Source organism: Hylobates moloch, unplaced genomic scaffold, assembly GCF_009828535.3.
Source record: "Hylobates moloch isolate HMO894 unplaced genomic scaffold, HMol_V3 SCAFFOLD_2, whole genome shotgun sequence".
NCBI classification, from domain to species: Eukaryota; Metazoa; Chordata; class Mammalia; order Primates; family Hylobatidae; genus Hylobates; species Hylobates moloch.
In genome coordinates, this window is record NW_026652277.1 from 168,946,568 (window position 1) to 168,972,035 (window position 25,468).

The following is a 25,468-nucleotide window of genomic DNA, read 5'->3' on the forward strand; positions in this document are numbered from 1 at the left end:
GATTTTTTAATCTTCAGTTTATACCTCTTTTTCTCCCAAGGTTGTTGTGAAAATGGAAGTTACCATTTGTAAGACTATTTGAGCATTTTATATAAAGCATGCTATTGTCTTATCAGGCTTTTGCTTAAGCTATGAATAATTTTGATTTTCTGATATCTTAAAACACTTCTGTAAGAACATGTGATCGATAATTCAGTAAGAATTATTTTAAAATATTTTATTAGATAAGGAATCATTTTCATTGTGGAAAAATTACAACATAGAAAAAGTATCTAGAAAAATATGGAAGATGTTCATTTAGAAAATTTATCAATGTAGAAAAAGATTACAAAGGACAAAATGAAAATGACTTATACTTCCTGAATCCAAAGGTAGTCCCGGGTAACATCTGAGTCGCTCATCTTTCAATATGCCTGCCACTCCAAACTGCAGTGGGACAGTTAATTAATAGCGCTCTCTGGAGACTCACATGGTCCTTTGTCCTCTCAGCCACTATGGGTTAGTGGAACTGAACTGTCGGGGGCCTGGACAGCAGTTGACCTGGGGCTGCTCATTTAACATCATTGAGCCTCTCTTTTTAATGAGTGAAACTGGATGCTAATGAGGATTAAATAAGTAATAACATTGTGTAAATTCTAGTGTTCCATACACAACAGGGGTCATCATTTGGTTTTGTGTTCTTTTCTTACAAAAGAAATGAATGAAAATGAGAGCACATCAATTGTCATTTTGTTGTTATTGTTGCTTACTTTCTTCTTTTCCCTCTGTTGTAAGCACATAACAAATAACAACCTGGTATGTAAGCTTCCATATTTTCTATAGATTCATATAGTCACACAAATGCATTCTCCCTGTACCTTTCTCTGTGCCCATTTCATCACACAGCCATATATAGGGTGGTTCATTTACAATTGGAGAAATGTCTCCATGTCAACAGGTATTGATCTCACTCGTTCTTTTTATTGGCCACACTGTGGCCGTCATGAACGTACTGTAATTCTTTCTACCATTTTTTATGGGCTTTTGTTTATTTTGGCTGTGAAAAGCATCTGTATAATCAGTGTTTACCAGTAGTGACATTTGAACATCCATTTTGTTTATTAGCTATTTGAATTTTCCTTCCAATGAAGTGGAAAGTTTTGCAGTGTTACATATACCTACTATTAAAATAATTGTTTTGTTTCATGCAAAACATAATATGTGCACATGGTTTTTTAAACAGAATGTCTTTATTTGTAGGAAAATTTTTACTAATTTTTGACTAGTTCCCAGTGTCTTTGCTTAATTAAAGACTCACCAAATCTTTTGTTTTTGTTTTTTTTTAACCTATGTTACTATTGAATTTCTTCCATTTGCCATTGTAATAGCTAGGATAATGAATCAGAGACACCAATTGCCTGAGGTTTTTTTGTTAACAATCCCTTAAGTTTTGTTTTGTAAGTTCTGCAAGGGAACTTCAGATCTCTCCATTTTTACTACTTCTGTCTCTCTTGTTTCCCCTTATTAATAGGAAACAAAATCATGAAGAAACAGGATTTCCATTTAGGATAAAACCTATTTGGGATAAAACATATATAGACTAAAATTATTAACATGAAGAGAAAATATGACATTAAAAAAATACTAAGGAGGGTTAAAACAGATTGTTAAAAGTAAAGCAGAGAAAAGCATGTTACGGAGAGTAGGCAAAATATAACACATGTCCACTAATACTGACATCTAGTTATTGGGAAAGTGGAATTGTCAGCATATTTGTAATCACTAGGTAAGATCTCTAATTTTAAATTTTATCTAGTTTTAAATTTTTATTTTAAATTTTATTCATATTTACCTATTACCAGAATATTTAAAAGCAAAAGAGAAGAAAACATGCTCTTGAAAAAAATAACTCAGTTAAATCTACCTTATCTGGTTTAAAGGAACTGAATAAAACTCCATGCACTCAAGAAAATGACAGTGACCTCCTCTCGAAATGTCTCCGGTGACCACAGTCTTTTTAACCTGTAGACAGCATAAAGAACTCCTTTTTATTAGGGAGACACCACATTTTCATGTATCCCTAAAATGGGTTAAATCGTTTGTTTAGCTTACATTGTGTATGTTTTACTCCAGGATTTTTAAAAATGTTTTTTGATGGAGAAAACTGTATATATATAATAGGGCTTTACTGACTTCTAAAAAGTGACATTTTCCATAATATTTGTATATGTAATATTATTTTTTACTTATATAAATGGACTTACCTTGGTCATTGGCCAAAATAAGTGACATTCCATTTTCCATTTTGACTGTTTGGTTTGATGATTTTCTGTGGACTGTATTAACAAGTTGCATTTGTTGCCATTTTTGCTGGCAGCCATTCATCGGAACAGCCCCCGTCCTATGAAGGTACCTCGATGCCATAGTGACCCTCCTAACCCACACCTCATTATCCCCACTCCAGAGGGATTCAGGTATTTGGTGCTTATCTAGTCATTTGCTTTACAGAGTGCTCTCCGACATGCATGCTGATACTTTTGAAGCTACTAGATGCTTGCTCTGAGAGCTAAACACCTTTTCTGCGTTGTTCGTACGTTTGTAAAAGCTCTTACTTGCATTATCTTGAAGCCTTTAGTCTCAAAAGAAAAAGATATGCAAATTTAAAACAGACCTGTACCTTTCAGGATAACTTCGTTTCTCAGCTTATTTATCACCTCAAGCTACTAAATGCTTGCTGGCTGTGGAGTCATTTTTTCCTTTCCTGCCTTTGAAAAATAACCTTCGGAAAACAAATTTGAATGTGGATAGTGTAGTCAACGTTTAAAAACAATACTAAATATCACTAAAAGTGGAGAAAAACTGGAATGACCTTTCCAGATTCAAATTTTATCTGCATATGTAATTATAAAGCAACTTAAACACTAAGTGAATTCAGAAACTATAGTACATTCACAATAACTGCCTTGAATGTGGTGGCATTTCTGCATCTTGAGGTAGTGAGCACCTTCTCTCGCCTGTATAATCACTTTTTAAAAGTTTAATTTTATTTGACAATATTTGCTAGATAAGGACCACAGTTATTATTTTTTTTTTTTTTAAAGCTTTGGGGGTACCGGGGTGCAGTGACTCATGCCTGTAATTCCAGCACTTTAGGAGGCCGAGGCGGGAGGATCACTTAAACCCAGGAGACCAGCCTGGGCAACGTAGCAAAACATCGTCTCTACAAAAAAATACAAGAAAGATAATAGCTGGGTGTGGTGGCCGTGCCTGTAGTCCCATCTACTCAGGAGGCTGAGGCAGGGAGGATCACTTGAGCCCAGGAGGTCAAGGCTGCAGTGAGCTATGATTGCGCCACTGCACTCCAGCCTGGACAACAGAGTGCGATGCTGTCTCAAAAAAAAGAAAAGCTTTGAAGTTAGGTTTTTTCTTTTTTACACCTAGACTCAAATCTCAAAGAACAATTTGCATTTTATATTTTTAAATATATTTCACCCCCTTGCCATATTTTATTTTTAATTGAAAATGATTTTCAAGTCCGTTCCCTCTTCTCACATGTGTTCCTGAAGCTTTTCTTCTTGTCTTAGCACTCGGAGCGTGCCTTCCGACGCGCGGAGCCACGGCAGCCCTGCTGCTGCTGCTGCTGCTGCTGCTGTTGCTGCCAGTCGGCCCAGCCCCTCTGGTGGCGACTCTGTGCTGCCCAAATCCATCAGCAGTGCCCATGATACCAGGTAGTCTCACCCCACCAGCGTCCCATACCCTCACCACCCCTCACATGCGCTTGCACAGTAACCGTAGTGTTAGGGTGTGTGCCGGCTGTGGTTGGGCTTCTTTGCTGTGGTGTGTGAGTGATGCTCTAGGGCCTTCCGCAGGTTGTCCGCAGGTTGTCACAGTGCCGAAGGCTCTGGCACTGACCAACACGAATAGATAAGTGTCTGATGTCAGTATTTCTTTGGAGCTGATATTAGCCAAAATGACCAAAGACTTTGCGAAGAATAACTTGATGGAGTATCGTAGGAAAGAACTGGTCCACAACAGAAGGGGGCATGAGCATTTTGCCTCACAGAGCCTGGAGTCACGAGGTTAAAAGATGGCATCTAGTTAATGATCTGAGGTGGTAACATTTTATTTTTTGGGAAGATCAGTTTTCTAGCCAGATACTCTATTTTAAATAATTGTTGATTAGAAGTAGTTTATAGAAGTGGAAAAGTGAGTTCATGGGGTTTGTATGTCATACGGAGAATAGATCAGTACTTGAGAGAACTCTCAGACAACTTGGTAAGCCCCAGAACAATTAAGTCTCGCATCGTCTTTTGTGTAAGTAAGGAGGGTCTTGTAGGTTTCCCATTCTGGTTATATTCCATCATGTTCTCCTGTCCGAAGTGGAGGAAGAGCTGTTGTTCTCTCTAAATTTCACCCTTGTACCTAAGTAGGAAGTATTCCCATCTTCCAATGCAAGTCAAACCAAACTATTTAGGTTGGGGGTATGTGATCTAAAAAGACCAACTTGTGATAGAACCCAGGACTCTGTGTTCAGCCCCGAGGAGAAAATAGTAGAGTTAACAGGAAGATGATGCCTGGCTCTAGATTTTAAAATAGACTAAAATGTTTTTACACTTACTTTAATAACAGTCTAAAGTTTCTACAAATATTTGCAGTCTTTTCACTCATTAAAATAATTAATACTTCTAAATTTTAGTGAGAAATGTCTATAACCTAAAAAATATCAAAGCATTTTACAGCTTAAGCAGTCAACTAAAAAAATTAACAACATTGAACAAATTCCCATTTAGCTTCCTAGTTTTTACGTTGAGAGCTTTTCATGGCAAATATCTTCATATATGCTTTTATATCCCTGTGAGGGCTGCCAAAACTGTCTTCTTTATTCATGCAGTACAGACTGAAGAGAAGTGATTTGGCCTAAAACACAGTCGTAATTGAGGAGGGCATTGGCCACCCTGTGCCCCCTGCCTCCCACACCTGCTGTGTCCACGTTCATGTGAGACTGCTCCCGAACTGGACAATGGGGAGTGACCTGCCTCTTTTTAAAGGTTGATGCACTGTGTTTTAAGGCATTCGTAAGCTGGTAGTGTGGTACATTGTGTATATTTTAGTATAAGAGTTAAATACTACAGTTAGCCTTTTCATGGAGTTTAAGTCTTTGCAGAAGCAGTTTTTCAGCATTTCATCTTAAATGCTTATCAGTAGCATTTCATAAGTATTCATCTTAAGTTTGTACATACTTAGACAATCTTTGATGTTTAGAAATTTTAGTAGTATCATAGTATGGTATCTTGAAGGACATTTTTTACACAGGATTCTCATTTACTTTATGACTGTCTGTGTGTGTGAGACGGTAGGTAGAGAAGAGCACAGCCACGTGAAGAGGTGTGGGGTGGTTGCCAGACTCCCTCTGCATTCAAGCCCTGCGTAAGCCTCGGTGTCTTCACAGTGAGCCTGGTTCGTGGGCCCATGAGTCACTGGTGGATTCGGCTCACTGCTCCCGAGGCAGACTTCACATACCCATGGGCTTGTGTCTCAACACAGCTGTAGGTTTGTGAATGTGCCACGGGGAGGTAGAATGACACCAGTGTGTGCATCCCTGCCACAGCCACGGGGTGTAGCCCTTGCCCGTCTTACAGATACATCAACCAACGTTCAACTTCACTCGACCCTAGAGGTTTCGATAAGTATTTTTAATTGATTTTACTTGACCTAGGAAATATCTGTTCTGGGCTGAAGTTATCTTACCATCGTTGGTAAAAACACTTTGCAGTGGTGCTCTTGTTGAGGCTTGCTCCTGCTGGCTGGCAAGGGCTGATGGCGAATGTTTGAGAAATTTTGCAAGTTGTTGCACCACAGAAATTGGCAAACTCTACAACCCATCTCCCCATCCCCGACATCCCCCACCAGAGCTAGTGGTTCAGCATTCCCCAATACGCCACTTTATGAGTATATGTTCTTGCCTTTTACCCATGCAAAAATCTCTTAAGGACGTGGAATTGGCCAGTCTCACTTGTGGGAAATCAGGAAAATTAGAGGTGTTTAGTGATTTCTTGGTCTCACCAGTGGTCTTTGGTGCTGCTTAGGAGTGGAATAGGCTTCCTCACTTCAACACCAGTGGTTTTCCCATCAGATAGTGGTGAATTTTTGATGAACTATATGGCAGTAGAAATGTCCCCATCACTTCAGACTTAACAAGTACTATACTAGATTTGAGGGCTTAGGGAAATACCAGAAAAAAATGCATATTTTATAATTTGTAAATGTCTGTGCAATAGATCATGTTGCCTTCAACCTATCAATGTATAATAAGAGCATAAATGCTACCATACTTCATTATGCCATTCACTTAAAAATATACACTAAATGACTTTAATAAACTAATGCCATATTTATTTGAGGTTCTTTGATTATTCGAATTACAATTTTAACACATTCCTTATTTACTTTTAGTTTTTACTCTTTATGGGTTCATTCTGGTTGCTGAACATTTCACTTTATTCTGGAAAAACACCTCATTAACTTTCTTCTTTAATATATTAAGCTTCCTGCTCTTTTGCACTTTTGCTTGCCTACTGCTTGAGAAACCTTTAGGTATTCCCTTCCATTTTCTTATTAAGAGATTTGGAATCTTTTGGACCATGAAATGATTTTAGTACTTTAAACATAATTAAGTACATAAATATAATTTGATGGTAACTTTAAAGATCAACAAGATTTGGTTAATACGGTTTTGTTCACCCTGGGCTTAAGTTATGGAGCTTTTCACACGTCAGTAACACTTCAATAGTGTTGTGTTTTTATTTCTGTTGTTAATATAAGACAAGGTTTTATGCAGGCAGGTGCTCTCAGGCTCGGGTGTTGGCTATGGAGAGATGAAAATGGAGGCCTCCTTCCAGACTCTAGAGCCCTAACAGACTCCAGAGGACGGTCTCCACAGCAGTGCAGTTCACTTAGGGGGATAATTATGGTGGGTCTGTCCTGTGCATTTTCCGCTGCCCACTAGATGCCAGTAGCACCCTCCCAAAAGTGTCTAAGCCATTGCTGGAGGCAGAGTTGTTCCTGGCAAGCGAAGTTGTCCCCAGTTGAGAATTATTGCTCTAGAAAAATCTCACAGATCTTTCATTTTAAGTTCTATTGAATTGATAGTTCAATTGTTAAAAATATTAAAACAGGGGTTCCAGCGTCCCTGAAAATGATCGATTGGCTTCCATAGCTGCTGAATTGCAGTTTAGGTCCCTGAGTCGTCACTCAAGCCCCACGGAGGAGCGAGACGGTGAGTGTTTTAAGGTGTTAGCTGCATTCACAACCAGCCTAATCATTTGTCTCAGTTCACCAGTTTCTGTTGTTAATGCCTTTATGAGGATTCCTTGAAGATTCCTTTTTTTGGTCCTTTCTAAAGGAATGAAGAGTAAGAAGCACAGAGCTTCATGAGAAGATTACTGCTGAGCACGTTGGCCTTTTAATACAGATGGCTTTTAGCTCTGTAACATTTTATAGGTCTACTTTTGTTGCTTTAAAAATATTGTTATTCTAGATATTTTAACTGTTGAATACTTTTATTCATTTAAAAAATACAAAAGTGGCACTGTGTGTGTTGATGGTATGTGGAAGTTTTATTTATAACGCAGCCCTCAGGGACCTTTGCTCAGCAGCCATGTGGCTGCTTCTGTTGGAGTAGGGCTGGGGCTCCTGAAGCCGACATCTTGAATGAAGTCCCTAAGGAATCCACTTTGTGCACAGTATTCTGTTGTCTGTTACTCGTGAAAAGATGAGTGTAGTCAAAATCCTGTAACCCCATTAACTTCTTAGTTGGTGCAATTTTTAGAATTGATTGCAAAGATAGTTTCTCACACCCACATCAAACACACTAAAAATTAATAACCAGAAAGGAGAACAGGTTGCTTTTAACCATTACCTTGCCTTTCAGTTGTTCTCAAATAAGCATATTTATTTCATAAATCTTAATTTGTATAAAAATAACTTCCCGCAGAACCAGCATATCCAAGAGGAGATTCAAGTGGGTCCACAAGAAGAAGTTGGGAACTTCGGACACTAATCAGCCAGAGTAAAGGTGAGAGAAAGAGTGTTGAAGTTTAAAAAAAAACAACACGGTTACACATAAGGGGAGCAGTTCCAGGTAAAACTTGATTTAGCTTCTGAATTATTAGACCTCCTCTATTACTATTTTGTGATCTCACACCTCTGACATCACTTTCCATCATGTACTGTGTTTATGTACATTTCCTATTTCTTGTAACAAACTACATGCTCCTTTGGGTCTATAATATGTTTTACTCATCTTTATATTCTTAAAGCAACTTAGCATAATTTTTTGTCCATGGTAGGAATATAATAAACATTTGTGAAATAACCATTCATAAATTAGACATTGAGGAAAAGAACTTATGAAGCAGGTGATTAATATTAATCAAAAGAACAAATAGCAGAAAAATCATTGGTCTAGTATTTAATGATCTATAAAATGCTTTCATGTCTTTTTTTGCACAACAATATTGAGCAATAGGCAAAACAGATGTTCTCTTTTTATAAATGATAGTTTCTAAGCAGCCCAATAATTTGGCCAAGGTAGTAAATGACAGAGTGAGGACCAGAGGGCACTTCTCTCAAGTCCAGTGCACTCCATGGCAGCTTCCCTTTGAACTATGTGTGACTGACCAGAAGAGTATTTGTCTTCCAAGGCCCAGAGATGTCTGGAAGGATTTTGTGGAGGGAGGAGACTGGGCTGGCCCTTTGAAGGGATGACAGGTCTACAGCAAGCCAGGAGGCAAGGAATAGAAGGAAGTGCACCCGGAGGCCTCGTGACTACAGAGGAGAGCCACTGGGTGCAGATGCCAATGCAGGAGAAACTGGAGGGTGAGGGGAGATCAGATCATGGACAGCTGTCAGCGACCGGCTAAGTAATGAAGGCTTTGCCCAGAGGTGGTGGGCAGCCCCAGAGGCTCTTGAGCAGCTGGTGTGTTTGGAATGTGGGAGGCCGGGGATGAGTAAGATGCTGAGATAGTATAGTCTGCTAGCCAGGACTGAGGAGAAAGTGGGCAGATTGGTTAAAATGCCATTGCAGAAATTCAGTATAAATAATACGATACTGGACTAACATGAGATTTAAAAGAGGTAATGGCAGCAAGAAACAACTTTGGTGCAACCACGGACAAGCCTGGTGACAGAGTAGGTATGTGTCAAGGGTTCAAGTGGGGGAGTTTTCCTAGGCTTGAGCCTGATAACAGGAAGACAGTCTCTTCAGTGGCTCACATGTAATCAGCAGTTCCCACGGATACCAGGTCTTTGCCATATTTTTCAAATCAAGTACCTTGTGGTCAAGTAAACTTGGGAACCACTTGGAATTATGTTTCTCTTGTGAGAGTTACAGTTCACATTGACATATTAAAGACCAAGGGCTGGGTGCCGTGGTTCATGCCTGTAATCCCAGCACTTTGGGAGGCCGAGGCAGGAGGATCATCTAAGGTCAGGAGTTCAAGACCAGCCTGACCACCATGGAGAAACCCTGTCTCTACTAAAAATACAAAATTAGCCAGGCAAGATGGCACATGCCTGTAATCCCAGCTACTCAGGAGGCCGAGGCAGAAGAATTGCTTGAACCCAGGAGGCGGAGGTTGCGGTGGGCTGAGATCGCGCCATCACACTCTAGCCTGGGCAACAAGAGCAAAACTCTGTTTCCAAAAAAAAAAAAGAGCAGGCACAGTGGCTCACACCTGTAATCCCAGCACTTTGGGAGGCTGAGGCAGGTGGATCACAAGGTCAAGAGGTCGAGACCATCCTGGCCAATGTGGTGAAACCCCCCCATCTTTACTGAAAATACAAAATTAACTGGGCGTGTGGTACGCGCCTGTAGTCCCAGCTACTCAGGAGGCCGAGGCAGGAGAATTTCTTGAACCCAGGAGGCGGAGGTTGCAGTGAACCAAGATCGTGCCCCTGTATTCCAGCCTGGTGACAGAGGGAGACTCCATCTCAAAAAAAAAAAAAGGAATCTTGAGAAATTTTTTTTTAAGCGTTTCTCAGAAATATTTGTCAGTGGAGCCCCTGGCCTCACTGCTGTTAAAGTCTTGCCCCGTGCTGGGTAGATTTGCAGTGTTGTATATTGAGGCAAAGGAAACAAACTTGGATCCATATTATAAAGAGATGAGTGTAATAAGAAATTATAACTGGACCATTATAAATCTTTTAGAATTTCTCTTTTCAGATTAACCTTAGAGTCATCCCAGCCTTCAAAGATCTCTTCATCTGAGCCATAAAACATAGGCTCTTGGGTAGCTAATTAGGATATGGTATGAAAAGTGTTGTCATAGAGAAGTGGACAAACCATGGTTTTCAAGTTACGGATTGTGAACCATTAGTGGGTTGTAAAATTTTAGGAGTAATCAGCATTTTTTTTAAAAAAGAACAGGATGAAATCAGAATCATATGTAGTAAGGGTAATAGCTCACAGAACTGTTAAATGTGTGAAAGGTATTTCTTACTGTGAGTCATGATAAAACAAGTTGGAGAAATAGAGAACACTGCCTGATGGGAAAATGAAGAATAATGGCAATAGCTAATATTTATTGAGTTTTACTGTGTTCTAGCCACTGGGCTAAATGCTTTACAGGTATGATTTCGTGAAATCTTCACAGCAGGTCTGTGAGATAGGTATTTTTACCTTTATTTTACAGATTAGGTTTTTAATGTATGAAGAAGTTAATTACCTTGCCCATTGTCAAACACCTAGAAAATGGCGAGGCCAGCATTTTATCCCAGGCATTTTGATTCTAGAGCCCTTTTTCTGTACTCTTCCCAGAGAAGGGAAAATCCTTCTCATCAGAGATGGCTTCCTAGAAGAGGCGTGGCATTTCAGCTGCACTGTGTGAGTAAGATTCACTCAACAGATACTCAGGTATGAAGAAGATATTTTAGGCAGAGGGAAAAGTGTAAAAGTAATGGAAGTGAAAAGTAGTTTGGTGTGTTCTGTAAGAGTCTTTCAGTTTGGCTAGTGTGAAAACATAGAAAAGACAAACTGGGTCCACATTCTGCAGGGGTTTGCATATTTGGTTAGTAGGTAGTGGAGAACCATGAATTAAGTTTGTTGTTTTTTTTTTTTGGAGACCTGGTCTTACTCCATCACCCATGCTGAAGTGCAGTGGCGCCATCTTGGCTCACTGCAACCTCTACCTCCCGGGCACAAGGGATCCTCCCACCTCAGCCTCCCAAGTAGCTGGGACTACAGGCATGCACCACCACACCTGGCTAACTTTTGTATTTTTTTTTGTAGAGATGGGGTTTTGCCGTTTTGCCCAGGCTGGTCTTGAACTCCTAGGCTCAAGCGATCTGCCCGCCTCGCCTCCCAAAGTGCTGGGATTACAAGCATGAGTCACTGCTCCAGGCCTCGTCAATTAAATTTATGTAGGACAGTAACATGATCACATTTTATGTTTTAATAATAAGGCAAACGAGTGTGGAATGGAGAGAGGAAAAACTAGAGACATGCATATTACTGCAAGATTTTAGCCAAGGTTCTTGGGAAAGGAAAGCATTTTTGTGTGACTAGCTTATATTTTATGTGTGTACCGTATAAGGGGTGGCATATGCTGGAATTAGTAGCATTTGAAGAACCTTAATTCACCTGCTGTTTATCTGAATAGATAATAAGCTTTGCTGTAATGGAGTGCTAATATATATTGCTGTTTTTATTGGTTTCTCTTTTGGAAACTGACTTGATAACAGTGATTGGGACTAATGAGGTTTTGGTTCTCTCTGCAGATACTGCTTCTAAACTAGGACCCATAGAAGCTATCCAGAAGTCAGTCCGATTGTTTGAAGAAAAGAGGTACCGAGAAATGAGGAGAAAGAATATCATTGGTCAAGTTTGTGATACGCCTAAGTCCTATGATAATGTTATGCATGTTGGCTTGAGGAAGGTGACCTTCAAGTGGCAAAGAGGAAACAAAATTGGTAAGGAAATTAAGGAGCATGATGTCAAGATAGTCCCTGTTAGAAGTAGCAATAGTTATACTTCTTTAGGTTGAATCTTATAGAGTTGGCCCTTTTTTCTTGTAGACATAGCAAATATGCATTGTTATCTTTTTGCAGAGTCGTCTGGATTTTTTTTTTTGGTTGTTTAATTTGTAAAATGTATTCTAAGAGCAATACAAAATGAGATTTTAGAATGAGAAAGAGATTTCTAAATGGTTCATTGCATTGGATTGTTTTGCTTAATAACCCTGGAAGTTGCCAGTGGAGAGGTACCAAAATTTGACCCATTTGTTCTAGTTTCTCTCTCTCTCTCTCTCTCTCTCTCGCCACACACACACACACACACACACACACACACACACACACACACACACGCAGAACATGATTTGAAGAGAGACTGGATACAAACGAGGGCAAGACAGTCTTCTTTTCTAAAACATTGCCTCATTAATTAATTACTTTCCAGGTGGAATTGCTTCATGTAAAATAACTGGTGGTAAATTATGTGAGGGAAGAAGTCTTGTTGTGTTTCAGATCCTTTCCCCACTTAAATGTATTTATCTGTCACACATCTAGGTCTGAAGGGGCGAACACAGTTGTATTAATAATATGGGACTTTGTCAGCCTGAGGAAACCTGATGTTTCCTTAGAGCTGTCAAAGAGGGCAAAAACCACTGTAAACAATCAAGTACTTTATAAATTGGATTAATTATGTTATCAGTCTTGTTCAGGCACATATCCTCTTGCTTTAATGTCCCAGAAGGTATGTTAGGGGACTGTCTGCTCCCACACACTCCTGGACATGTGTCAGTGCGGTAGACAATGGCCAGGCTTAGTCCTGGCTGTTTTATTCTGCTCCCAGCCCCAGCCAAGATCTCCTTGAGGGGTGTGAGGGCTTAGAAGTGTGCACCAAGGCTGCGTTTATTGGTCATTTTCATGCTTCTCCTGGAATTTACCAAAGTTGGTTCTGCTCTGTTTAAAGATACTTGTAGGTAAGACATATTAAAGAGATTGCCTAAAACTTTAGTTATCAAGGAACATTTAGAAAAATTTTGGATCTTGCAATAGTAAACTGCGGTAAACATAATTAATAGATATATAAATATACATACAAAATAATTGGACAGTATTATTCACAAGTTTAAGGAACGTAAGACAGCTCCCTGCAGTGGCTGGAAGTGCAGCTTGTTTGCATTGTTCACAGGAGAAGGCCAATATGGGAAGGTGTACACCTGCATCAGCGTCGACACCGGGGAGCTGATGGCCATGAAGGAGGTGAGTCACCTGGCTCCCTGGGGCCTTTGGGCCTGGTGGCTCTGGGTGATAGAAATTCCGTATAGACGCTGGCGGTGATTCAGTTCTCTGTGCGTAGAGCTGTCTTCAGCACCAGCACTGCGAGTCAGGACCAACCAGGCAGATGCACTGAGATAACACACACAGACAGTGAAGGGGCTTACGATTCCAGAGAGGATAATAAGTCACAGACAGTTCTAACAGCATAGGTGTGAGAAGGGCCTACGAGGGTGGCAGAGCTAAGTCTGATGAAGGCTTAGAGGAGAGGATTAACAGTAGTGTCTTATGGGGACACTTTGGGGGAGAAGATAACATTTATGATAAGCTTCAGAAACAAGTGGCATTGAAACTGCAGACATCCGGTTTGACACGGAAGGAGGAGAGGAGTGGAGAGGGGAGGCTCCAGCGTCTTGCACTTGCTGTGGAGCCGCTTCCTCCTCCACGTGGCGCTCCTCACTCCCTCTCGGAGTGGGGCCTCTTCCTCCTCTGTGCCTGGGACCTGCCCGCACTTCTATGACTTCACTCCAGCTTGGCTAAAAACTTCCTTTTTACTTAATTTTTTGTTATTTTTAATTGACAAATCATGATTATATATATTTATGGGGTGCAAAATGATGTTTCAATGTATGTGTATAATGCAGAGTGATTAAATCAAGCCAGTTAACATTTTTGTCACCTCACTTTACAGATTCGATTTCAACCTAATGACCATAAGACTATCAAGGAAACTGCAGACGAATTGAAAATATTCGAAGGCATCAAACACCCCAATCTGGTTCGGTATTTTGGTGTGGAGCTCCATAGAGTAAGCCGACCCTAATGCCACTCTTTGTGTGAGGAATCAGTGAGGGCACAGAATGGAGTCCTGTTCTACATCACAGGTCTTCTCATTTCAGAGCACAGTAACTTTGCCTAATTCTCAGGAAATCTCCATGAGTTACATCATTTCTGCCTTCTCTCTGAAACTAGAGGAGTTCTTCCTAAAATGTAAGTTGTAGACTGTAGTCATTAACCCGACATCATAAAGCACTGAAACCCATCCTGCCATTCAGAAGATTCTTCTAAAACGCCCCTTACACCACTTCTTGTGACTTTTTTTTTTCAATTTTTTTACTGAACCACTGTTGAGTACACTGTTAAGTAATACTGGTTTTTCTCTTGTATGTATTTAGGGAACCATTGTGAAATGAGAGAAAATTCAAACCTCAAATTGAGTTTCCCCCTTGTGTTTAGAAATAAACACGTCGAGGGAAGGAGGATAACTTGGAGCATCGTGGTGTAGAGCATGAGCTTCCAGGGGAAGTTGGAAATGGATCATTTTTAATGTTTTTACAAATTATGTTTAAAAAGGATGTGTTTCAGTACTTAATAATGTATTTGTAGGGACAGCCGTGTTGGTCCCTGTCTGAGATTATATAGCAGACTTAATTTCAGAGGATAATAGAAATTGATCCCCTGTGATTTGGAGATGTTCTTATCCCCAAGAGCTGTATAATTCCAGACAGAGGAGGCAGGCAGACACCTCTGTAGAGGACTTAGAAACGACTGTTGTGAGACACATTCAGTACTCAGGATGGCAAGTGTAGTATACCGTTAGAAAGAACATTCCTTTGGGGTGTGGCCTAGGAAGTTTTCCAGATTTTTCACTAGCGTACATGTAAGGAAAACTGTAAGCACAGAGCTGCCCTTTATTCCTCCCACAGGAAGAAATGTACATCTTCATGGAGTACTGCGATGAGGGGACTTTAGAAGAGGTGTCAAGGCTGGGACTTCAGGAACATGTGATTAGGCTGTATTCAAAGCAGATCACCATTGCAATCAATGTCCTCCATGAGCATGGCATAGTCCACCGTGACATTAAAGGTAATCCCACACCCGCCTGTCTGCTGTGGGCCAGAGCCACTGGTACCCAGCACGTGGGAGGTGCTGTGAAGACACTCATCCCATTCCCGCATATGATTTCTCTAGATGGAAATACCTTTCATTGAAATATGCCTCTATAAGGATCCTGTATTCAGAAACAAGGTAGAACTCATGTTTCTCTACCCAGGAGTTCGCTCTGTCTTTCTGTTCAACACTGCTTTTAGAGAAATCTGTTTTCCCAAAATGAAGTTTGCTATTTTTATAAGCTGATTTGGCATAGCCCGTGTACTTACCAGACATTCGTGATCAAAGCAACCTTTTTTTCTCTCGTGTCAAGATTCTTGTCTATTTATATATGAAAATCATGAATATGTAAACCGACAGTAAATCAGATCAGAAATGCACATATAAATTTGAGGCTACGTTTTTGAGACAAGAATGGGGTTTGTTTACACAAACCTTGAAATTGAGTTCTGCTGAAGGTTAATTTGGCCATGCTGATGGATTAAAAGTGCTTTTCTCATAGCACGAGGGGAATGGCTGGGCTTCTGTCTCAGAACGGTCACCGTGGCATTTGCCTTAACCACGCCATGCCCCTGACCTTTGTATTTGCAAGTCTTGAGGATAATTAAAATGGGGAAGTATTTTTGTGCCTAATTGGCCCTAGGCTGAAGAGTTCCATTCTGTCCCATAGTCTGAGGCTAACTTAAACACATTAACTTAGGAACCGACCTGACTTCTGACCAGGGACGAGACCCAGTGTGGGGGGTTATTTTGGATTACACCAGTCTGCTTTGGTCTGGGTGTAAGAATTGTTCGTGCTCTGTAATGTGGCTCACCCTGAATCACCCAGCATACACTGGTCTCATTGGCTGCCTGCCTGTCCACTACCTTGCTTTGGTGTCTGGGGTCATCCTGGTGTTGGCTTAATTGGCTCTTTATCAGGCCGTAGCATTGCCCGTTTCTAGTCATTCTACCACAGACACCATCCTCAGTCTCTGTCTACTGTCACAAAATGGTGTTTTCACGTTTTACTCCGTGGCAGGAAGAGACTCCCTTAGAATCTGAAGCAAGTCAGCTCACTGGTGTCCTTATCAAATGCTTTCTAGTTCAGCATGGCTAAGAAGGTACAGATGTACAGTCGTTCGAGAAGATCAAGCTGTCCCTCATAGTCAGTTGTGGGGAGCATCAACTCTGGGAGCACTGAGTTAGGAGGATTCGCTGTTGACCTCAGCTCATCAGATGGCTGCTTGTCTAACTGCATTGGCTCTGTGTTGTTGCTTTTCGAAGGAGGTACCATAGAACACAATGCCAGAGATGTGTGACTTATTTGGAGCAATAATGTCTTGCAGCCTAGAGCAAAAGGCCAAGCTGTCCTGAGAGATGAACAGTATTCCCAAATTCTAACTAGACTACAAGTTAAGCATATGTGTTGCTTGTAGGAATATTTGAAAATTGCAGAAGAGTTTTCAGTCACAGTCATATAAATCCAAGGGCCTCAGCTGGGACTCTGAAGAACTGCAGTGTGTGTGCAGCTCTCATCTACATGTCGCTTCCTGTTTCAGACGCTGCTGATTGTACACATCTCTAATTCTCCAGACTGCCACCACAACAAGCACTTGTGTTTTGTGTGCGATTTCTTTTTAAGTATCTGTGTGGGTTATTAATGTTAGAATTTATGTATGTATTCAGTTCAGAATTTATTGGTCAAGGCTACCTGCACTGGTGTTAAAATTTTGTTGCTTTGTATTAAAATTTGTGAATAAAGCTTACAAATCTTCCTATGATTACACTTTGTAAGTCAAGTTTCATAAGCCTTTCTATTGTTTAGCTTGTGAATGAAGTTCCTGGTAGTTTAGATTACCATGTAACCTTGCCCACATTGTGTTTCAGAGGCTGCGTAACAACTACTTCTTTCTTTTTAGGTGCCAATATCTTCCTTACCTCATCTGGATTAATCAAACTGGGAGATTTTGGATGTTCAGTAAAGCTCAAAAACAATGCCCAGACCATGCCTGGTGAAGTGAACAGCACCCTGGGGACAGCAGGTAGGGACCAGCCTGGTTGTTCTTTGCACTCTGACTTCATGCAGTGTGCTTGGGGCCTTCATGTTCCCTTCAACTTTGTTTGTCGGTAGAGATGGGAGAGTAGGGAAAGGTTTTCAGTCATGAGAAGGACCGCTTCCTCACACACTTGGGCTCCCACGCAAGAGCAGCTGTCAGATTGATGATTAAATGACTCCTCTTAGGTTACAGGAGAGAGGACAGCCTCTTTTTCTCACCAGAACAACTCTTTTGTTGTTTGCATTGTTTTTCTTAAAAAGCGTAGACATTGTTTGTGCTCTGTAATGTGGCTCACCCCGAATCACCCAGCATACACCAGTCTCATTGGCTGCCTGCCTGTCCACTACCTTGTCTAAACAACACTATGATTAAATGGTAATGATTCGTTTTGATCACTTAGTGCCATGAAATTTTGCCTCCTCCTTTGCAGGTTAAATTTTCAATTTTCATTATGAATACAATTAATTTGAAAATGTGTACATTCAAAAATTGTCTTTTAAAAGAGAATTTGTCCCCTAAAAATTTCGTTCAACAAGTTGATTTGAACTATCTGTAAATTTTTGATGTTTCTCATTACTTAATGCAGGAAAATAATATTGTACAATATTAATTTATTGCTTGGCTCTATTAATACATGGTGATGTGTTTATAACCCATTACTCTGAACATATCTGTGACTTTTAAAGCATACATGGCACCTGAAGTCATCACTCGTGCCAAAGGAGAGGGCCATGGGCGTGCGGCCGACATCTGGAGTCTGGGGTGTGTTGTCATAGAGATGGTGACTGGCAAGGTAAGCGGAGCCCCCACACCTGGCAGAGCAACTTCAGAAGGGCACTGTGCATTGACAGAACAGTAGTTATGGATTGATTATTCATTGCAAACACTGTGGGCACTAAATAGCGAACATTATTAGAGACAAAACTCTGATCCATCGAAAGAGATTAAGACAAATGACAAACCAGGAAACAAATATTTATAAGATATCTGCCACAGAGAACTCTTATGAGTGAATTTAAGAAGCATAAACCTCTAATTAAAACACAGGGAAGCAAGCAGTTACAAAAAGCAACATTAAGTTGGAAACGTGTCCACACAAAAACCCGCACATGAATGTTTACAGCAGCTTTATTCATAATTACCAAAACTTGGAAGGAACCAACATGTTCTTCAATAGATTATTCATACAAAGGAGTATACTGAGCTTTAGATAAAAAGAAACATGCTATCGAGCCACAAAAAGACATGGAGGAACCTTAAATGCATGTGGCTAAGTGATGAAAGATGCCAATCTAAAAAGCCTGCACACTGAGCGATTCCATCTAATGACATTTGGGAAGAGGCAAAATCACAGGGACAGTAGAAAGATGAGTGGTTGTCAGGGACTGGGGGAACAGAGAGATGAATAAGTGGAGTACACAGAATTTTTAGGAGAGTAAACCTACTCTGTAGGATACACTGATGATAGATACATGTCAGTATGTGTATGTCCAAACCCATAGAATGTGCAACAGAGTGAACCCTGATGTAAGCTATGGACTTCAGTTAACAACAGTGCATTGACATTGGTTCATCAGTTCTAAAAAAATGGAGCACACTGACGCGAACTACACATAGTAGAGGAAACTGTGGGACAGGGAGGGGGATATGGGAACTCTCTGTACCTTCCAGTTAATTTTTCTATAAACCCAAAACTGCTCTAAAAAGATTGTCTGTTAACAAAAGAAAACATGAAAAGATGACAACCTCATTAACCAGAATTATATATTTAAAAGTGAAATCATTTTTTTTTTTACTTAGCATATGAGTGACCTTTTTTTTTTTTAAGATGGAGTCTCGCTCTGTCGCCAGGCAGGAGTGCAAGTGGCATGATCTCAGCTCACTGCAACCTCTGCTTCCCGGGTTCAAGCAATTCTTCTGCCTCAGCCTCCCAAATAGCTGGGATTACAGGCACCCGCCACCATGCCTGGCTAAGTTTTGTACTTTGGTAGAGACAGGGTTTCACTGTGTTGGCCAGGCTGGTCTCGAACTCCTGACCTCATGATCTGCCCACCTCAGCCTCCCAAAGTGCTGAGTGACATTTTTAAAGATTGAGAATACTCACTTTTAGAGAGTATATAAAGAAACAGACATGTTTTGGACAGAAATTCCATGTGGTGGGGCTGCTCTGGAGACGTTTCCAATCTCTATCAAAATTTTAAATGTGCATAGCACTTAAACCAAGAAGTTTTCTGCTTCTGAAAATGTATCTTATGATGATAATATTAATGAGCAGTTATACAAATGTAAAAAGACACGCACGAACTGCGCATGGTAGCTTACCGTACACGTACACTATTATAGCAAAAAAGTTAGAGACCTTCGTTTCTAACTTAAAAGTTAGTGTTAACTTACTAGTAGGAAATCAGTTAATTATAGTGTAGCTATGCCTTGCAGCTGCTGAAACAGAGCACGTATAAGTGCTCAATAAATATTAGCTAACATTATTTCTATTAGCATTAAAATAGAAAGGCAGTTGTGATATCTGTGTTATTCCAGTAAAGCCACACATAAAAGAACAGGTTCTCATATTGAAGAATACATATTGGCAGTGACGAAACAATAGTTTAGAAATTAGAATGCCATACACAGTTCCTTCCCCTATGAATCTCATTTTTCATAGGATCATAAGAAATAAGCTTTGCACTAATGGAATTTTTATTTTTCAATAAGGTAGCATATTAACCATCCCTATAAGAGAATTGGGTTTTATAGACTTTTTTATGTCATTTTATATATTATATTTTTTAGTTGCATGATGATGGCTTCTAGATAATGTTGGACTAAATAGTGCACCCCAAATGGAGTAGGCAAACTATGCTGGCCACCTGTTTTATAAATAAAGTTTTGTTGGAACAGTCATACTCATTTATATGTTGTCCATAGCTGCTACCATGCTGCCATGAGATAATTGAATAGTTGTGATAGAGATCATATGGCCTGTCAACCTAAAATATTGTTTGGCCCTTTCAGTAAAAATTTGCTGTCCCCTGATATATATTAATTATGAGATGCTTAAAAAGAGACTGAACGTTTGCATTGCTTGTGGCTGTATAATATTAAAATCTGATTTTTTAAAAACATCTTTTTTAGAGGCCTTGGCACGAGTATGAGCACAACTTTCAAATTATGTATAAAGTGGGGATGGGACATAAGCCACCAATCCCTGAAAGATTAAGCCCTGAAGGAAAGGACTTCCTTTCTCACTGCCTTGAGAGTGACCCAAAGATGAGATGGACCGCCAGCCAGCTCCTCGACCATTCGTTTGTCAAGGTTTGGCAGATTACTGGATAGTCTTTCTCATTTTTAAGTGTTTAAGTTCTGTTTTGCATCAAGATCTTAATGAAATTTTGAAATTTTAAAGTAGCTACATCTGAAGAGGAAAGGAACTAAATGTATTATTAATGCCAGGGATTTTTGTATGTGTTTTTTCATTTGGAAAGGAACTAAATGTATTATTAATGCCAGGGATTTTTGTATGTGTTTTTTCATTTGGAAAATGTTCACTGAGGTTCTTCTACTTGATCTGTTTTGATGGTGCGTTTGAGATACACCAGCGACAGTAAAATGGACTTTTACATGGGACTGGATTAAAGAGTTTCCGCTCTTGAGAGTGTATAGTCTACTTGGAGGGTCAAGATGGTAATGACTAATCATTATACTAAGAGCTGTGATAATGGTATATAAGGTTACTCAGAAGAGGAATTTAATTAAGTCAGCCAATCTCAGTTCTTTTTTCTCTAGAATGTACTTCTAGAGAAGGTACTTCTTAGTTGTTTAAGAGCCACAGCCAGGTCAGAAGTGGGGGAGGGGCATGGAAGACAAAGTAAAGAAACTTGGAAACGCTCAGCCTTCAAGGAGAGCCCTGTGTAGGTAGATCCTGGTGAACACAGGATGTGGACAAGGGCAGGAAGATAAGGCTGGAACAGTAACCAGGAGCAACATGAAGGAGTTTCCATTTTATTGTAAACATAAATGATGACATAGTGTTTTAGAAAGATCACTCTAGAGGCAAAGGAATTGAGAAGGTTCCGATATAGCCAGGGGGTTGGGAGAGGGCATTCCAGGTGAGTGAACATCAGCATTTAAGAGTTAGAGTGCCGTGGCTGACCCCTGATTGGATGTGAAAGGTGAGTGAGGGGAGGAGTCTAGGGTGGCTCCCAGGTTTCTGGTTTATGTCATCAGGTCATAGACTCCATTTGCCAGAGTAGAGAAAGAAGCAGCTGGGTGAAGGGTGGGTCGGGAGGTGGTGGGTCCTCTTTGGTGGATGAAGCTTGGGATACATTTGGAACATCTGCTTGGAGATTTCACATGGGCATTTGGATATCTGGGGCTGGCACTCAAGAGGGATTTGGGGTAGGGCACAGATGTGGGAGACAGAAGTATTGCTGGGAGGGTCCACAGAGGACAAGGGGATGAGAACAGAGCCCTGGAGAAAAGAGCCTTGCAAGGGCCCTGCAGGAGAGAGTCCCTGGGAAAGGAAAGAAAGGGGCGGAAGAGTAGGGTGATGCTCTTATTGGTAAGTGGAAGTAAGGGACAAGCAGCTGGATCAGCTATGGAGACATTAGGGATTTGTAGTTAAATAACAATTTATGTCTTAGTTATGAAGTGCATAACAATTTATATTGACCTGAGAGTGCATATAGGCGTTTTAGAAAATGCTTTCATTAATCAATTCCCAGGCTTAACTTTAGAGCAGTAACTTACCTCTGCCATTGTTCATTACATTTCTTAAGCCTTTCTCTCTGTGCCCAGTACATTGCTGGGAGCATCAGGATGAGTGGATGGGGCCTTCCCCGTAAGACTCATACTGCGCGTATGCACAAGCACACACCTGGCTCTGCAAGGGCTCAGCTCTCTCCTGCTTCCTCACAGGTTTGCACAGATGAAGAATGAAGCCCAGTAGAATATGGACTTGGAAAATTCTCTTAATCACTACTGTATGTAATATTTACATAAAGACTGTGCTGAGAAGCAGTATAAGCCTTTTTAACCTTCCAAGACTGAAGACTGCACAGGTGACAAGCGTCACTTCTCCTGCTGCTCCTGTTTGTCTGATGTGGCAAAAGGCCCTCTGGAGGGCTGGTGGCCACGAGGTTAAAGAAGCTGCATGTTAAGTGCCATTACTACTGTACACGGACCATCGCCTCTCTCTCCTCCGTGTCTTGTGCGACTGAGAACCGTGACATCAGCGTAGCGTTTTGACCTTTCTAGGTTCAAATGAAGTTGTAGTGTTATCAGGCGTCCCATACCTTGTTTTTAATCTCCTGTTTGTTGAGTGCACTGACTGTGAAACCTTTACCTTTTTTGTTGTTGTTGGCAAGCTGCAGGTTTGTAATGCAAAAGGCTGATTACTGAAATTTAAGAAAAAGGTTCTTTTTTCAATAAATGGTTTATTTTAGGAAAGCTCAGTTATATTGTCTTTTAATGGTTAACAGCTTATGAGCCAACGCAGTATGATACAGAAGTCTGTCATTTTCACTTATCTGTTCCTCAAAAGGAGGAGCACAATCATGTGTGCTAAAAATGGTCACTGGGTTTGGTGTCCCTGTAGGATCGCCTCACTGGAAAGCAAAGGAAATAAATGAAGCAACACTAATGACGTAAGGTGGTTCCTTTTAATTATTTTCTATTAACCAGCAAATTTATAACAGATAAAAGTTTAAGCCTTGTTATCACATGTTGGGAATTCACTTTATTTTTAAAGCAAGATGTATAGGTGCTAGGTCAGTGTAAATACTGCTGAATGATCTGATGAGAAAGCATCTTCTTCAGAAGTAAACATTTCAGCAGTTAGCTTTCCAAAACAGCCCAAATTATACGTCATTGGTGTTTTGTTTTGGTTTTGTTTTTGCTATTAAATTTTTTAAAAAGATTGACCATAAAGCTTCCTGAAATCTTTTTGGAAGATCACTGACTCTCACTCCTTACATGTAGCCATTGACCCTGGGCAAGTAATTTCTCAAGCAGGTTTTGTATTAATCTTCCTTCAGAAGAGTAGATCCCTTCAGCCAAGAAGTTAATGTCCAGAGAATATTGGCATCACAAAAGGATTTATACAACCACTTAGAATTTTAAGACTTCTTCAAATACAGCTTTTTGAGTTATATTTTGCATAATATTTGAAGGGTACAACTTTTAGTATAGTTACATAGTTGTGCAATCATCATCTCAGTCCAATTTTAGAACATTCCCATCACCCCCAAAAGAAATCTCATGTCCATTTGCGGTCACTCCCCATTCTCACCCCCAGCCTTAGGTAACCACTAAACGATCTCCTATTTCTATAGATTTTCCTATTCTGGACATTTCATATACATAGAGTTTTATAATATGTGGTATTTTGTATCTGTCTTCTTTCACTTCACGTATTTCTGAGATTGATCCAAGTTGTAGCAGGTTTCAGTACGTCATTCCTTTTTATTACTGAGACTGTTAGACTGCCACACATTTATTTATCCATTTACTAGTTGATTGGGTTGTGCCCACTTTTTGGTTATTATAAATAATGCTGCTTTGAATATTCCCGTAGAAGTCTTTGTACAAAAATGTTTTCATTTTTCTTGGGAGTAGATTTGCTGGGTCATGTGGTATATCTCTGTTCAACATTTTCAGAAACTTCCAAACCGTTTTCCAAAGTGGTATACCATCTTATACCCCCACTAGCAATGTGTGAGGGTTCCAACTTCTCCATCCCCTCTCCAGTACTTGCAATTGTGCTTTTTTTTTTTTTGATAATGTCCATTCTAGTTAATGTACAGTAGTATCCTGTTTTGATTTGCATTTCCCTAAACTTCCAAACTTTTTCAAAGTGATGCACCATCTTATACCCTCCGACTAGCAATGTATGAGGGTTCCAACTTCTCCATCCCCTCTCCAATACTTGCAATTGTGCTTTTTTTTGGTAATGTCCATTCTAGTTAACGTGAAGAGGTATCCTATTTTGATTTGCATTTCCCTAATGATAGTGAACATCTTTTCATGTGCTTGTTGGATATCTTCTTTGGTGAAACAGCTATTCAAATCATTTTAAAATTGGGTTATTCATCATCTTATTATTGGTTTGTAATAGTTGTTTTATGTGTTCTGGATATAGGTCCATACAGGACATATGATTTGCAAATGTTTTTTTTTTTCCCCAGTCTGTGGCTTGTCTTTTCATTTTGTTTTAACGATGTCTTTTAAAAAAGCACTATTTAAAATTTTTTTTTGAAGTCCAGTTTATCAACTTGGTCTTTGTTGCTTGTGCTCTTGATATCATATCTAAGAAATCATTGCCTGACCCAAGGTCACAAAGATTTACATCTATGTTTTTTTTCTAAGAGTTTTGGAGTTTTAGCACTTACATTAGGCCTGTCATCTATTTTTAATTTTTGTGTATGATATCACATAAGGGTCCACATTCATTCTTCTGCATGTGGATATTTATTTGGCCCAATATCATTTGTTGAAAAGGCTATTCCTTGTTGAAAATCAGTTGACCATAAATGAAAAGGTTTATTTCTGGACTTCCAATTATATTCCATTAATCTCTATGTTTATCTTACGCCATACTGTCTTATACCATCCTGTCTTGGTTACTATAGCTTTGTATTTAGTTTTAAAAATGGGAAGTGTGCGTCCTCCAATTTTGTTCTTCTTTTTCAGGATCATTTTGGCTATTTGGGGTAATTTGCATTTCCATATGAATTTTAGGATCATTTTGTCAATTTCTACATAAAAGCAAAACAAAACCACCTGTGATTTGGATTGGATTGCAAAGAATCTGTAGAACAACTTGGGGAGTATTGTTTTCTTAATCTGAAGTCTTTCTATCTGTTAACACAGGATATATCTCCATTTATTTAGATATTTCTTCAGCACTGCTTTGTGATTTTTGTCGTATACCTCTTGAACTTGTTAAGTTTATTCCTAAGTATTCTTTTTATTGCTACTATGGGTGAAAAATAATAATTTCATTTCCAGATTGTTCATTGCTCCCCCATATATATATATAAAAATAATGTGTGTGTGTGTATGTGTGTGTACTCTCCACACACATACACAGTACACACACACACACACACACACACACACACGCACAGAGTGTGGATACACACACACACACATATATATAGAGTGTAGATATACACACACACACACAATTGATAAATTTTTATATGTTTATCTCTTATCCTACTCTGAATTCATTTTATAGTTCTATTAGTTGTTTTTGTAGGCTCCATAGGATTTTCTACAAATAA

General features: G+C 39.8%; 1 protein-coding gene across 6 annotated transcripts in view; it reads left to right on the forward strand.

The window, feature by feature from the left end:
* MAP3K4 (mitogen-activated protein kinase kinase kinase 4) overlaps positions 1–22,634 on the forward strand; it is a 125,458-nt gene extending 102,824 nt beyond the window's left edge. For 3 of the 6 annotated variants that reach the window (XM_032161973.2, XM_032161985.2, XM_058435646.1), the window contains exons 16-27: positions 2,357–2,453; positions 3,564–3,707; positions 7,155–7,255; positions 7,973–8,053; positions 11,755–11,946; positions 13,172–13,242; positions 13,949–14,065; positions 14,964–15,123; positions 17,049–17,171; positions 17,873–17,979; positions 20,319–20,498; positions 22,101–22,634. In XM_032161973.2, the coding sequence (XP_032017864.1) occupies positions 2,357–2,453; positions 3,564–3,707; positions 7,155–7,255; positions 7,973–8,053; positions 11,755–11,946; positions 13,172–13,242; positions 13,949–14,065; positions 14,964–15,123; positions 17,049–17,171; positions 17,873–17,979; positions 20,319–20,498; positions 22,101–22,121 (1,394 nt within the window). In that variant the 3' untranslated portion in view covers positions 22,122–22,634. Of the gene's footprint in view, positions 1–2,356; positions 2,454–3,563; positions 3,708–7,154; positions 7,256–7,972; positions 8,054–11,754; positions 11,947–13,171; positions 13,243–13,948; positions 14,066–14,156; positions 14,248–14,963; positions 15,124–17,048; positions 17,172–17,872; positions 17,980–20,318; positions 20,499–22,100 lie in introns of those variants that run through there. The other 3 variants (XM_032161993.2, XM_032162001.2, XM_058435647.1) reach the window with 2 other exon arrangements.
* Positions 22,635–25,468: the final 2,834 nt, after the last annotated feature.